Here is a 13,230-nt window from a genome sequence, read left to right as displayed (position 1 = left end):
AGGGTAGCATCTGTTAATTGAAATATGTCAATTGGTATGCCATCTATTCCTGGGACCTTATTCTTAGCCAATTCTTTCAAAGCAGTCTGAGCTTCTTCCTTCATCACCGTAGGCTTTTACTCATCTGTTGTTTCTCTAAATTCTTCTATGTCTGCCAGTTCTTCTTGGTGTAATGACTCTGTATACTCTTTTCATCTTCTTTTAATACTTGCAGTGTCACTTAATATTCTGCCCAAAGCATCCTTAAGTATTGCAACTCAAGGCTTGAGTTTCCTCTTCAGTTCCTTGAGCTTAAGAAATGCTGAGCAAGTTTGGCCTCTTTTATTTTCTGACTCCAGCTCTTTGCACTTTTTTTCAGAACCATCTGAAATAAGAAGGTTTCCCTAACATTAGAGCTTTATATTTGAACTTACAGGCCCCTAAGCTCAAGGGACACTGATCACAGCATAAGAAATCGGCAACATCTTGATGAATTTGGAATCACAGAAACCCACAATCCTTGTAAGCTGTCAGATCAAGGGGTATATAGCAGGCGATATATGAAGGGAGTAGGTGGGCATAAAAGGGAAAGATAATAGAGAAACCAATATTTTCAGTTCAACCAAGGACAGAGACAGACCACAGGTGGACACATATTTTATCAGGATTCACAGAAAAAGTGTTGAAGTTGTTGAGGATTACTTAGATCTGAAATCCTAGCCATGAAAGCAGTAGTTAGAAAATAAAATGATGCATTGCATTAGAAAAATCTGCTTCGAAAGACTTTTAAAAATATTAAAAAGCAAAATTTCATTTTGATGACTAACCTGACCCAAGTCATGGCATTTTCAATTGCTTTTATTATAGGCATGCAAAAAGTAAATACTGAGTAAGGAAGACAGAAGCAGAATTGATTCATTTGAATTATGGTACTAGCATAAAATATTGCAAATACCAAAAAATTGACTGCCAAAGAATGACTAAGCCTGTCTTTGAAGAAGTACAGCATGAATACTTCTTTTCCTTTTAAATTGTTTTAAAAATTCTATTATTATTTTGTGTGTATGTACCATCAAATCAGTATGAGTACTTCTTAAAAGTGAGGAAGGAAGGACTTTGTCTCACTTTGAAGATGTTATCAGGAGAGACGAGTCCTTGGAAAAAGACAACATGCTTGGTAAAGTTGATGGTTAATGAAAAGGAAGTAGACCCTTGATGAGACAGATTGGCACAGTGGTTGCAACAATGGGCTTAAATGAAGCTAATATTATAAGAATAGGTCAGCATCAAACAGCATTTTGTTCTTTAGGACACAATGCCACTCTGAGCAGGAACTGACTTGTAGGCACTTAACAACAACAACAAAAGAAACACTTCACCTTAGAATGCCACAGGCTACACGGACAAGGGTCAAGAAGAAGCAGTGACTTAAAACAAGTTTAGACGAGTAGAAACAGGCCCAAATATGCCAGCTCAACTCAAGGCTAAGCTCCATTCAGATATGCAATGGACAGATCTACTAGAAACAAACAAATAAAAGCCTCCCAAAAACCCAACCACCAACTTTTTAAAGTGTTCAAAAGGCAAGAATTTGCTCAGCATTTTTGAGCTTAAAGAACTAAAACCCAAATTTGAGCCTCTGGTTGCAATACTTAAGAGATGCTATGGGTAAAATCTTGAATGGTCTAGGTAACATTAAAAAAGATGGAGGGAATACATAGAATGACTGTAGTAAATAGAATTGGATAACACTGAATCATTTCAGGAAGTATGGTATGACCAAGAGCCAATGGTAATGAAGAAAGAAATTGGAGCTACATTGAAGGCAATGGTGAAAAATAAGGCCCCAGAAAATGATATGATACCACTTGACATGTTTCAAATACAAGATACAGCCCTAGACATGCTACCAAGTCAAAGCCAGAAAATATGGAGGATGGTTTCCTGGCCAACTGACTGGAAGAGATCCATACTTGTTCCTATTCCTAAGCGAGATGATACAACAGAATGTAGAACTTATGAAACAATACCATTAACATCAATTGCAATCAAAATGCTCCTGAAGATCTTTCAAAAACAACAGTATATAGACAGAGAACTGCCAGAAGTGCAAGGTGGATTTAGAAAAGGCTGTAGCACCAGGGCTGTCATTATTGATGTCAGCTGGATCCTGGCTTAAAGCAAAGAAGTCTAGAAGAATGTTTCTTTGTGCTTTATTGACTATGCAAAGACATTTGATTGTGTGTATAATGACAAATTATGGGTAATGTCAAGACGAATGGGAATCCCAGAACATTTTATTGTGCTCATGCAAAACTTGTATCTAGTATAAGAAGTTGTGTGAGCAGAACAAGGGAACACTCTATGGGTTAAAATTAAGGAAAGCATGTGTCAGGTTGTATTCTTTCACCATACTTATTCAATCTGGATGCTGAACAAGTTACTGGAGAAGCTGGACTCTGTGGGGAAAAAATGTGGCATCAGTATTGGAGGGTTGGACTCACCAATAACCTTTGTTATGCAGATTACACGGCCTTTTTTGATGAAAGTGAGGAGGACTTGAGGCAATTAATTGCTGCAGAATGTCAAACACTGTAGCCTTCAATATGGATTGCATTTTGGTACCAAGAAGACAAAAATCCTTGCTGCTGTACTGATTGATGGGCAACCTTATGATGGACAGAGGAAAGATAGAAACTGTCAGTGACTCCATCTTACTTGGATCCACAATCTGCACACCCTGTACTAGCAGTCAGGAGGTAGGAGATGGATTGCACTGGAAAAGTGTATAGTCAGGGACTTCTCCAAATTATTGAAGAGCAATGAAGTTAGTTTGAGGACTAGGTTTGCCTGGTGTAGGCCATGATCTTTCTGATCACTTGCTGTCTATCTGAGAGCTGGACAATGAATAAAGATGACTATAAAAATTGATGCCTTTTAACTATGATGCTGGAGAAGAATACTGAATATCCCATGGACTGCCAAAGGAACAACCAGAAGGTACTCCAAGTATTCCTTGGAGGCAAAAATGATGACACTTCATTTCACATATTTTGGGCATGTAGCTAGGAGAGGCTTTCCTTTGAGAGGGGCATCATGCATAGAAAGGTGAAGGCTGGTGAAGGAGAGGAAGGCCTTCAACCAAGTGGACTGACACAGTGACTGCAGCAAAGGGCTCAAGTATGTCAGAGATGATGATGATGATGATGATGATGGCACAGACTAGGTTGGAATTCAGAGTTACTGTTTATAGAGCCACTATGAGTCATAGTCAACCTGATGGCACCTAACAATGACAACCACAGAAGTTAAAAGGCAAAGTTCTCACTTTAAGGATATTTACAATTCACTATTAACTATGGGGGTAGGGAGAAAAATATGAAACAATGAATGAATTTAAATCCAACTTTTCTGTAAACTTCCGTTAAAACCACAATTAAAAATAAAAGGGGAAAAAAGAAAAAAGTAAAATGATAGTTTTCATTCTAATTGCCTTAGAATATCACTGAAGGATCTTAAGTACATGGGTGATAGTATCAAATATATCTTCTTAGAAGACCACTAGATTATATATTTATCTTGTGTTATCAAGTAGATTCCAGCTCATTGCAAACTTGTATGCTGTGGCCTAGAATTTCTCCATAGTGTTTTCTTTGTCAAAATAGATTACCAGAACCTTTCTTTGTGGTGTTGGTATGTGGGTTTGAACTGACAACTTTTCTGTTAGCAACAGTGAGGTTGGCACAGGATAGAGTGGTGTTTAGGGCTCTTGTACACAGCTTTGCTATGAGTCACAAGTGATTGATGGCACATAACAACAACAGCAACAGCTCAAACTAGTTGCAACTTCCAAAGATGGACTGCAGGAAATGTAGAGTGAGATTAGGGATGTCAAGGCTGTTGTAATCTTGCAGAACAGAGACACAGATGTCTTGGACAAGGAAGTCAGCATAAGAGAGTGAGATTTTGTTGAATTAAGTGGGAGACATATTTTGGAGGAGGAGGTGAAAGAAATTGTTATTTTAGCCGATTAGAAAGAAAAGGGTAAAAGAGGAAGGAAGAGACCATGCGGGCACGAGCAAGGAAACCATTTAGGCTTATGACCTAAATGGCAAAAAGATAAATTTTGACGAGTATTTTATTTGTGTTAATCATCCTCTTTGGAATGGATAATGAAGAGTGAATACTGTATTTTAGAAATAAAGTCTTATGCCACTTGACATTTAATTATTTTTAACAATAGTGAAAACACAATGATGAATATTTACATGGATCATTTGATTTTTAGTCAGTTTCAGATATTAATATTCTGAACTAACTTTCTGTTTCTTTCTTTTTTAGGTTTATCCAGGACTTGTTTTCACAGAGGATAACAATAGCCACAGTGGATTTCTCTACAGTGTTGCCACGCTTCATCTCTCTCTATATTTTTTCCTTCCTGAATCCAAAAGATTTGTGTGCAGCTGCGCAAGTCAGCTGGCCCTGGAAGTTTCTAACTGAACAGGTTGACTCCTTGTCACTGCCTAGTCACAGAACACAAATAGAGCCACAATCAGCAGTGAGACAATTGGGGTAGCGCTCTTCCCATTCGATGACTGCTGGTGTGCCCGAACCCTAACTAACTTACCCTAAAAGAGATAAAATAGTGATAAATTCAATATAGTAATTTACTTTGTAATAAGGGAGGATGTGCTGGTCTTTCTGTTCCATTACTCAGCTTAAGAAACTTCAGTTGAGAATTTTCAAATGTTTTGTTGGTTTTTTTGTTTGTTTTTTTAAAAATGGCAAAATGATGCTAAATATCAAACTCAACCCTCTGATTTTCCTTCTCACTCAAATCTTTGTGACTCCAAGCCATTTTCCCATTTTTGCCTTGATTTCTCTGTAATATGTATATGTGTATATATGTATATGTGTGTGGGTGTACATACACATACACACACACATAATTGTTGTTGTATACTATGGAATAAAAATTGACCCATAGCTGACCCTATAGTGGGTTTTCAGAGTCAGTAAACTGCAGGGGTGTTGACATCTTTCTCTTGTGAAGGACCTAGCGGATTCAAACTGCATTGGCATCACAATCCCTTACTCTGTGGTATATATATATACACACATACATACACACACACGTATATATATGTATATATATATATATATGTGACAGCACCAGCTTTGATGGTCTAGTAGTGGTAAAGAGTGTTTTTATGTATGTGTACACACACACACACACACACGTTGTTGTTGTTATGTGTCATCGAGTCGTAGCTCTGAAGCCTGCCCTATCCTGACTGAGTCTCGCTGACTCCAACACACTTAATCCCATTGCTCCAGTTACCATGTCAATCCGTCGCATCCATGGTCTTCCTCTCCTGTGCTGTCTCTCCACTCTTCCAAGCATGATGTCTTTCTCCAATGACTGGTCCATCCCAGCCATGTGTCTAAAGTATGTGAGATGGAGTTTCAAAATCCTTGCCTCCAATGAGAAACTTGGTTTCACCCTCTCCAAGATAGACCTATTTGTTCTCCTGGCTGTTGCTGGTATGCTCAATACTCTTCTCCAGCACCACAACTCAAAGGCATCAATTTTTCTTCTTCCTATATAATTTTTTCCAGAAGATTATTTTTCCCATAGGACAGCATGTTCTTCTTCTCAGGGTCAAGTTCAGATGAGAAGTCATCTGTGACAAATCTCTCCATAGTATAATAATTTTCCAAGTACCTGAAAACACTACTACTAGAAAACTGTCTTTTTTCCCCTCTCCTTTTTTAAAAATTAATTTTAATAAATGTTTAGAGATATTTTGGATTTCCATTCATTCCTTGTTGCACTTTTCTCCCTGCCCACCCCTCCCCCCCAGTTCGCTCCTCTCTCTGAAAGTAAAAGAAAAAATCTTTCACTGATATACAATCCCCCCAACCCCTGCCCCGAGTACACTCCACTATGCAACCTTCATTCTGGACTTTTGTCATAACCATAATACACAATCATATATTGCTTTTAAACTGTTCTCTCCCTCATCTGTTTCAATGCAGTATACCTAATTTATCCAATTTTTCTTAGTCTTACCCAACCCTGAGGTTTACTACTTGTTTTTCTCTTGGTTCATTTTCTGAAGGATTGCTTATGGAGACCCAAATGCATTAAGCTCGGATGGTTTCTGCCCTACACACCAACGGGTAATGAGTATGGTGCTTGGAAGCACCATTACATTGCCTGTGTGGCCAGCTTAGACTGGCTAACTCCTCGGGAGGCTGCAGCTGTTTATGGAACCCTCAACGAACCCAAGAGAGGAGAAGAGGAGCTGCAGGAACGAGAAAGAGAAAAATGCTTAAGAAAAATGCTTTGGGAGAAAATTGTACTACATAAAAGTGAGTAATGTTTTTCTGGTTATCCTCTCACTCCTGAGAAGTAGATATTATAAATAGTGTGATGTGTATCATTTTACATGCATACATACATATATACATATATACATATATTTTCCTTTTTGCAAAACCAGCTCATACTGCACTTGCTGTCCTGAGTTACTTTTTAGGTACCTTTTCGTATCCAATGGAACTCTGGTGGCTTGGTCTGTAGGGAATTGCACTGTTAATCTAAACACCATGCTTGGAGGCTCAAATCCAGGAGCAGCTCCATAGGAGAAAGATGAACAATCTCTTCCCATGTGATTTACAGCCTCTGAAAGCTGCTGGAGAGTCAGCTAGGACTTCATGGCAATGATTTTGACTTCCCCCCACACCCGTATTCTTATTTTTCTAGTTTTTTAACTATTGTAAAATTTAGATGAAAGTTATTATTTCTATGGCCTTTATTAACATTCAGTATTATTTACAATTGTTAAGTCCTTCCTGAAAAGATTTAAAAAATGTGTCTTATTATTTTTGTGATGAGCAGGGCTGTGCAGTTTTAATAAACATTAAATAAGATGACTGTTCATCCGATCTACATTTTCATGTAGACGAACTCTCTATGGGATTAATTTACCCAACTCTCTGTGGGATGAATTTACCCAACTCTCTACGGGATGAATTACCACATTTTATTGATTTTTAAAAAATGTATTTGTTTGTTAAATTAGCTCTTTCAGAAAGAAATAAGGAATGATATTTATAGACTTCATATCTTATCCAAGCATTGTGTAAACACATGGATTTATAAACAAGTTGATTTACATATAAATTCCCAGAGAAGATGATAGTGTGGTGCTATCGTTGTGGAATCTCTTGTGGATTGTTGTTGTTGGGTGCCGTCAATGAGTTGACTACGATGCATTGCAACTCTTGAGCAACAGAGTGAAGCAGGTTGAAACTTTACTCCGTCCTGAGTCACCTCAGGATCTCCGACATGATCTCAAGGGAGTCACTGTGCCAAGCCATCTCATTGAGAGTTTTCTTCCTTTTTCCTGACCCTTTGCATTTCCAGCACGATGTCTTCATCCAGGGACTTGTGCCTCCTGACAACATGCGAGATGTTGTTGGATGTTCAAGACAAATGCTCTTCCTCTTTCTCCCTTTCTTCTTCACTGTATATGTCAAGTTACTTAAGAATGAAATAAAAAAAAAGATAAAGGGCAAGTATCAGTGTTTCCAATGTCTCAGGTTTGTAAGACTAAAATCAAAGAAGTGAGAGAACCCAGATTACAGCAAAAAAAAATTCATCAATGCAGCAAAGAAGAAGTGGGACTGGTGAAAATGAAGAAATGAAGATGGCAACAGTGGAGAAAGAGAACCAGACAGGCCTTCTGATTTGTGCAATATTTGCAAGTAGGCGACAAAAGCACCTGGAGAGCAACATTTGACCAAAAACAAAGCTCAAAAGACAGGAAGGGGCAGGAAAGTAGGCTGGATGGAAATAAAGGCCGTGGAGAGGAAGTGGGACGAATGCTGTTACATTGTGGAGACTTGGAAACAACATGTGCATAAACTGTTAAGTGGAAAATTGACTTGTGCAATGAACTTTTGTCCAAGGTGTGTGGTTCAAATCCACCAGATGCTCTGCTGGGCATGGAGGGGCAAAATCTCCTATGTCAGTCAGATCTGACTCAATGAGATACAACAAGAAAGGACGAGAAAAAGAAAAAGCCATTAATAGAGTTCACATGTTACACAAAATCTACACAGGTAGACTGTAAGCAAAGGAAAAGCTGTTAAACTAATAATTTAAATTCTTATCTAACTTGTCTAGAAGTTTGACAATATTCATATTTAGTAACATTATAGAGTTATTATAGTGTATTCTCATACACAACTGATGTTGTGTACCATCAAGTCAGAACCGACCCATAGCTGACCTTCCAGTGGGTTTTCAGAGGTAATTAATTACATGGGAAGAGTTTGTCCATCTTTCTCCCACAGAGCACCTGGTGAATTCGAACCATATACTTTTGCATTGGTAGCACAATGCCTTACCACAAAAACCACTTCCATTGCTGATGGAAATACATGATGGTGCAACATCTAAAAAGGGAAACTTAGGTTTATCTACCCGTATGTGTTTATCCTCCCTCAGTAACCCCATTTTCAGTATGTATCCTGAAGCTACAAAAAAATCACACACACACACACACACACACACACACACACACACCCCAAGTGGCATTCTCCCTTTCTGTTTTTCACTGACTCACCTCCTATTGAGATTTGAACAAGAAGGAAATTACTTTCAGCCAAGAAGGGTAGAAATGGATGGGAAGGCTATAAAGGGGATTAATTGGTCTCTGCAAGAACCAGGTTGCTTGTTCTTTGAGCTTTGTTTCTTGACCTGAAATGACTGGTAACTTTCAACCACAGTATTGAGAGGATAAGAAATCCCAACAGACACTGTGAAAATGGCTTTAATTATTGTCATTTGGAGCCCTTCCCTGGCACAGCTTTATCTGTGTGGCCTTGGCTGGGAGAAACACGAAGCAAACAGCTGAGGCTTGCTGCTGTTTGTTTTTCAGAAGAGTTATTCAAAGCTCGGCCCCCTTGGGTGAGTGGAACATGCTGCTCCAGATTCCTCAGATCCAAATGCCAACCACGTCTCTCCCAGACTGTGAGGGATCGAGTGAGATTACACGGAGCTTTGGAGGAACAGCTTGTTTTGGCTTCCTTGGACTCTTTGCCCAAGCGGTAAGCAAACCTCCAGTTGCTGAAGCCTCAAAACCATGCCATGATCCCAAAAGTTCACTCCTCAGTAATCTGACAAACATACAGGAATCTGTTTATAAAATTATATTATTTGGGTTCTATGAAATATCAATAGGAACAATTTTTAAGTCATCATGGACAGCAGTCTTTATCATGCTTTTGGAAGAGCAAAATAGATAACTTTCAAAATGTAGGTTTTAAATATTCTCAATCCTGCAGAGGCTACCTTGAGTATTTAGTGCATTTTCTGTGGAATGTTACTGAGGAAAAATATTATTTTTCCACAAATATTTTTTTATACAGTAAGAGTGTCCAAATCATGGTGTGTATTGGGGGAAGGGAGATGATAGTTGTAAGAAGAAAGATGTTACTCAGAGTGACCAAAGGCCCTGATCATTGAAATTTTAAAAACTAAAACACAAGACAAAAAACTCAACTTTCTGTTCCAGGAAATTAGGACTTTCACTGTCAACACAAAGGCTGATGGTTCAAATTCACCAGCTGTTCAATGGGAGAAAGAAGGGCTATCCTTCCTATTTGATTTATAGCCTCTGAAAACCTGCTAAAGGGTCATTGGTTCTAACTGGACAACAATGAGTAATAGTAGTAGCAGTATCGTTATTGAGAATGTACGTGGCAAACCATACAGTAACTCCAGTTTCTGCATGTACAATGTAGTGACATTGTTTGCATCCTTTGAAGGAGCTCTGGTGGTCTGTTCCATAGGAGGTTAATTGCAGTAGCTCCATGAAAGGAGGGTGGGTGATCTCCTCCTGTGTGGTTTACAGCCTTGGAAAACCCACTATGAGCCAGTTTTGACTTTATGCCAATGAAGGTTTTTTAAGTTTTGTTTACAATTCTTTGAGTTTTCCAACCATTCTTATCTCCACCCCCCCTTTTTTTTTCTGTTGTTGTTGTTAGGATGTGGGGAGATCAGAAAGTACTGCTGGGGAAGTAGAGGAGAGAGACTGCTACAGTCAGGAGAACATTTCAGTGACTTAGGGATAATGCATTTCTTTCCTTCTCTTATTTTTATTGGTTTGCAACAAGTCATTCATATACATTTTGTTTCATGTATGTACATTGTGTTTTATACAATCTTTTACATAGAGTTTTATACAATCTCTTACATACATTGTGTTTTGTGCTTTATATAATCATTCACATATACATTGTATTTTTATATAGTTATTATTATTGTTCTATGCCTATTATTACCCACCTTTTCATGTCCCCATTGAATCTCTCTTCCTTCTCTCTGTCTCTCTCTTTCTCTCTCTCTCATCTTCCCATTAACTTCTACTATCCTAATGATTTCAATCCCTCCTCTTTTTCCATCTCCTTACCCCATTTACCTTCTCCTTTCGAACAATTATACAAATCTTGCTCATTTATCCTTCTATTTGTACAATAATGGATTTAGACAGTATTTGCCCTTTTGAGACTGAGTTTTTTCAACTCAGCATAATTCTTTCTAGACTCTTGCATATTACATAGTATTTTACAAAATCATTGCTCCTTAATGCTGTGTACTACTATACCATTGTGTGAATGTACCTCAGTGTCTCAATCCATTCTTTTGTTGATAGGTACTTGGGTTGTTTCCATTTTTTTTACTATTGTGAATGTAAAAAGATTAAGGGCCATACCTGACCTTCACCAGCTTCACAAAGGGGAACTGTCCCTGTCACAATATCAACAAAACGAAACCAATTTTCAGGAGTTCAGACATGGTCCCCCACACTCCTAAACCTCTTTCTACTTATCTCAGAACCAATCTTACTGCTTCATTGGTTCCAAAATCTAATATGATAGCTCACAGACTACACAGAATTGTACTGGGGAAGTCAAAAGGCTATACTTTAGGTTACTAGCATACAGTTAAGACAACTTCCAGAATGTACTGAAGGCACACATTGGGCCTTGTGGCTTTAAGCCAGTATTAGCAAGTTCTCAGTCCTGCTAATATTGGCTCTCCTCAACCCCAACCCTCCAACAAACTTGGGCAAAAGGCTTTAGCTCTGATTCAATAGTGCAAGAGTTCCAAGATCTGTTTCATCTCATGACAGGTCTCTGGTTCTCTGCTATGATTATTATGGCTGTTGTTCCTACTGTAGGCTCTAGTCTGACTGGAGCAATAATTTCTGGATGCATTACATTCTCTTGCTTCTACTTTGCTGGAGGTGAGGTTTCTCTTTTCTGCTGCTGGATCTGTTTAATTTAATGGTGAGACTAGCCAGTCCCATTGTGGATAGACTAATATACCCTATTTGCATATTCCCATCCATATATCAAAGCCAAATTCAGTGGCTAAGAAAGCCATTTTGAATGCCAGACTTTTCACACCACAGTGAGTAATGCTGCTGTGAACATATGTACATATAGCTCCATTTGTGGCTCAGTTATCTTATCTTTGAGGTTATTCCTAGCAGTAGAGTAGCTGGGTCACACAGGATTTCAATGTTTAGCTTTTTGAGGAAACACCAAGTTGACTTCCAGAGTGGCTGTAACTTTTCACAATCCCACCGACAATGCATAGTAGTTCCAATCTTGCCACATCTTCTCCAACATTTATTGCTTGCTGCCCTGTTAATCTTTTCTACTGCTACTGGGATGGGATGATATCACTTTGTTGTTTTTATTTGCCTCTCTGAAATTGCTGGTGATTTTGATTCATGTGTCTGTTGAAAAGTCTTTCCATTTTTCCCCTTTAAAAAAAACAATTTTAATGAACATTTACAGAGACTTTGAATTTCCATTCATTCATGGTTGCATTTTTTCTCCCCCACCCCCGAGTTTGCTCTTCTCTTTGAAAAGTAAAAGAAAAATGCTTTCATTGTTATACAATCCCTCCCCCCAGGTCCACTCAACTATGCTGCCTTCATTCTGGACTCCTGTCATAACAATAATACCTAATCACATATCCCTTTTAAACAGTTTTCTCCCTCATCTGTTTCAATGCAGTATATATTATTTATCCCCTCTTTCTAAGTCTCCCCCCACCCCACTCCTATGTCAGTCCTTTTTTATAACAGTGGCATTATGTAGTATTTATCTTTTTGTGACTGAGTTATTTCACTCAGCATAATGTCTTTCAGGGTCACCCATTTTGTATAATAATAATTTTAAAAAAACCCCCAACAAAACAAACCAGGACATACATGGGGTTGGGAGGAAACTAAGAAAAGATGGGATAAATAATGAACACTGCTTTGAAACAGATGAGGGAAAGAACTGTTTAAAAGGAATATATGATTAGGTATTATTTGCATGACAACAGTCCAGAATAAGAGCTGCGTAGTAAAGTGGACTGGGAGGGAAGGAGGAAGGGAGAAAATTGTGTAACGATGAAAGATTTTTTTAATAGAGAAAAGTAAACTGGCGGGGCTAGGAAGGAAAATGTGTAGCAATGAATGAATGGAAATCCAAGTTTTCAATAAACTTTCATAAAAATCTCAATAAAATATCAAAAAATTAATAAATATTGCTAACTAAAAAAGTCTTTCCCTATCTTTTGCCCATTTTGTTATTGGGCTATCAATCTTTCTCTTTTTTAATATATATTTTTTAAAATTAATTTAAATGAAAGTTTACAGAGACTTAGGGTTTCTAGTCATTCATTGTTGCACTTTTCTACCTACCCACCCCTCCCCCCAATTCACTCTTCTCTTTGAAAAGAAAAAGAAAAACTTTTTCATTGTTATTCAATCCCTCCCCCCAGCCCCAAGTCTACTCCACTATGCAGCCTTCACTCTGGACTTCTGTAATGACAAGAATACCCATTTATATGTTCTGTCCCTCATCTGTTTCAATGCAATATACATCATTCCTCCCCTCCTTTTCTGTTTTCTGATAACCCCAATATCAGTTCCATCTTACAACAATGGCCCTATGCAATATTTGTCCTTTTGTGACTGAGATATTTAACTCAGCATAATGTCCTCCAGGGTCATCCATTTTGCATAATATTTCAATGCTGCATAGTATTCCATTTTGTGAATATACCAGAACTTCTTTATCCATTCATTTGTTGATGGGCACTTAGGTTGTTTCTAGCTCTTTGCTATTGCAAACAAAGCCGCAATAAACATGGGTGTGCATATATCTGTTTGG

At 38.1% G+C, this 13,230-nt stretch overlaps 1 protein-coding gene across 1 annotated transcript in view; it reads left to right on the top strand.

The window, feature by feature from the left end:
• ECT2L (epithelial cell transforming sequence 2 oncogene-like) overlaps positions 1-13,230 on the top strand; it is a 128,400-nt gene that overhangs the window by 37,148 nt on the left and 78,022 nt on the right. The window contains exons 3-6 of the mRNA XM_006885001.1: positions 4,321-4,483; positions 6,102-6,354; positions 8,931-9,099; positions 9,686-9,746. Coding sequence (XP_006885063.1) covers positions 4,321-4,483; positions 6,102-6,354; positions 8,931-9,099; positions 9,686-9,746 — 646 coding nt within the window. The remainder of the gene's footprint in view (positions 1-4,320; positions 4,484-6,101; positions 6,355-8,930; positions 9,100-9,685; positions 9,747-13,230) is intronic.

This window comes from Elephantulus edwardii, unplaced genomic scaffold, assembly GCF_000299155.1.
Source record: "Elephantulus edwardii isolate Elephantulus edwardi_28Jun2011 unplaced genomic scaffold, EleEdw1.0 scaffold00039, whole genome shotgun sequence".
Lineage (NCBI taxonomy): Eukaryota > Metazoa > Chordata > Mammalia > Macroscelidea > Macroscelididae > Elephantulus > Elephantulus edwardii.
Note: the sequence above shows the minus strand (reverse complement) of the source record. Positions and strands in the feature narration are given on the sequence as shown.